General features: G+C 41.3%; 1 protein-coding gene across 2 annotated transcripts in view; it reads right to left on the bottom strand.

The window, feature by feature from the left end:
• LOC108301928 (zinc finger protein 675) overlaps nucleotides 1–1,282 on the bottom strand; it is a 79,187-nt gene that overhangs the window by 12,765 nt on the left and 65,140 nt on the right. Inside the window, exon 2 of one of the 2 annotated variants that reach the window (XM_037737409.1) lies at nucleotides 639–765. The exons of the other annotated variant lie outside the window; for it this stretch is intronic. Coding sequence (XP_037593337.1) covers nucleotides 639–765 — 127 coding nt within the window. The remainder of the gene's footprint in view (nucleotides 1–638; nucleotides 766–1,282) is intronic. 2 annotated transcript variants of the gene reach the window in all.

Raw genomic sequence — 1,282 nt, 5'->3', positions numbered from 1 at the left:
TACCCAGGCTGGAGTGCAATGGCGCGATCTCGGCTCACCGCAACCTCCATCTCCTGGGTTCAGGCAATTCTCCTGCCTCAGCCTCCTGAGTAGCTGGCATTACAGGCACGTGCCACCACGCCCAGCTAATTTTTTGTATTTTTAGTAGAGACGGAGTTTCACTGTGTTGACCAGGATGGTCTCGATCTCTTGACCTCGTGATCCACCCGCGTCGGCCTCCCACAGTGCTGGGATTACAGGCTTGAGCCACCGCGCCCAGCCAGAAATTTTTAAATATTTAGAAAAATATTCTAAATTTGTCAGTTCTTAATTTCATTACCCAGTAATATTGAGTCAAAACATTGTGTTGGCAATTAGATTTTAAGGTGTGGACAACAAAACGTCATTAAATTTCTCAAATTACCACTAATCTAGAGTGAATGACAGAGATCAGGTCAGGAATGTGGTAAGTTCAGGTCAAGATGAAACATATTAAAGAAATTTTTTTCTATTTATAGAAATAAATCCTTAAGAGTTTCTCAAAAACGGGGATCTGAAACTCATTTATGCAAAGCATACATTACCAAAATACATTTTACAAATAAGAGAAATAAAACCTTTAGGGTATATTAGAAACTGTGTGTTGAAATTATCCTTACCCAGGAAGACCAGGTTTCTGTAGTTTTCTAAAATCACATTTTTATATAAATTCCGCTGAGCTGTGTCCAGGCATTGCCACTCCTCCAGAGAAAATTCTATGGCCACATCCCTGAATGTCAACAGTCCCTGAAAAACACACGCACACAAACATATATACCAGGTAGCCAACAGAATTTATAATTTGAATCAAGGTAAAATGAGAGAATAATGAGAACAGGTTCTGACTTATAGGAGTGACAGAAATTATCCAGTAAAATAAATTTGTGCACAGACATGTTTCCTAATGTGTTCTCTAACCCTGAGAAAACAGAGTGGCATAAGAGGCCAACACCAGTGTATATATAATAATTTTCTAGATAATAACACATATAATAGACCAAGTAAGGTGGCTCATGCCTGTAATCCCAGAACTTTGGGAGGCCGAGGTAGGTGGATCACCTGAGGTCAGGAGACCAGCCTGATCAACATGGAGAAACCCCATCTCTACTAAAAATACAAAATTAGCCAGGCGTGGTGGCACATGCCTCTAATCCCAGCTACTCAGGAGGCTGAGACAGGAGAATTGCTTGAACCCAAAAGGCAGAGGTTGTTGTGAGCCGAGATCACTCCATTGCACTTCAGCCTGGGCAGCAAGAGTATGACG

This window comes from Cebus imitator, unplaced genomic scaffold (assembly GCF_001604975.1).
Source record: "Cebus imitator isolate Cc_AM_T3 unplaced genomic scaffold, Cebus_imitator-1.0 Scaffold38, whole genome shotgun sequence".
NCBI classification, from domain to species: Eukaryota; Metazoa; Chordata; class Mammalia; order Primates; family Cebidae; genus Cebus; species Cebus imitator.
Note: the sequence above shows the minus strand (reverse complement) of the source record. Positions and strands in the feature narration are given on the sequence as shown.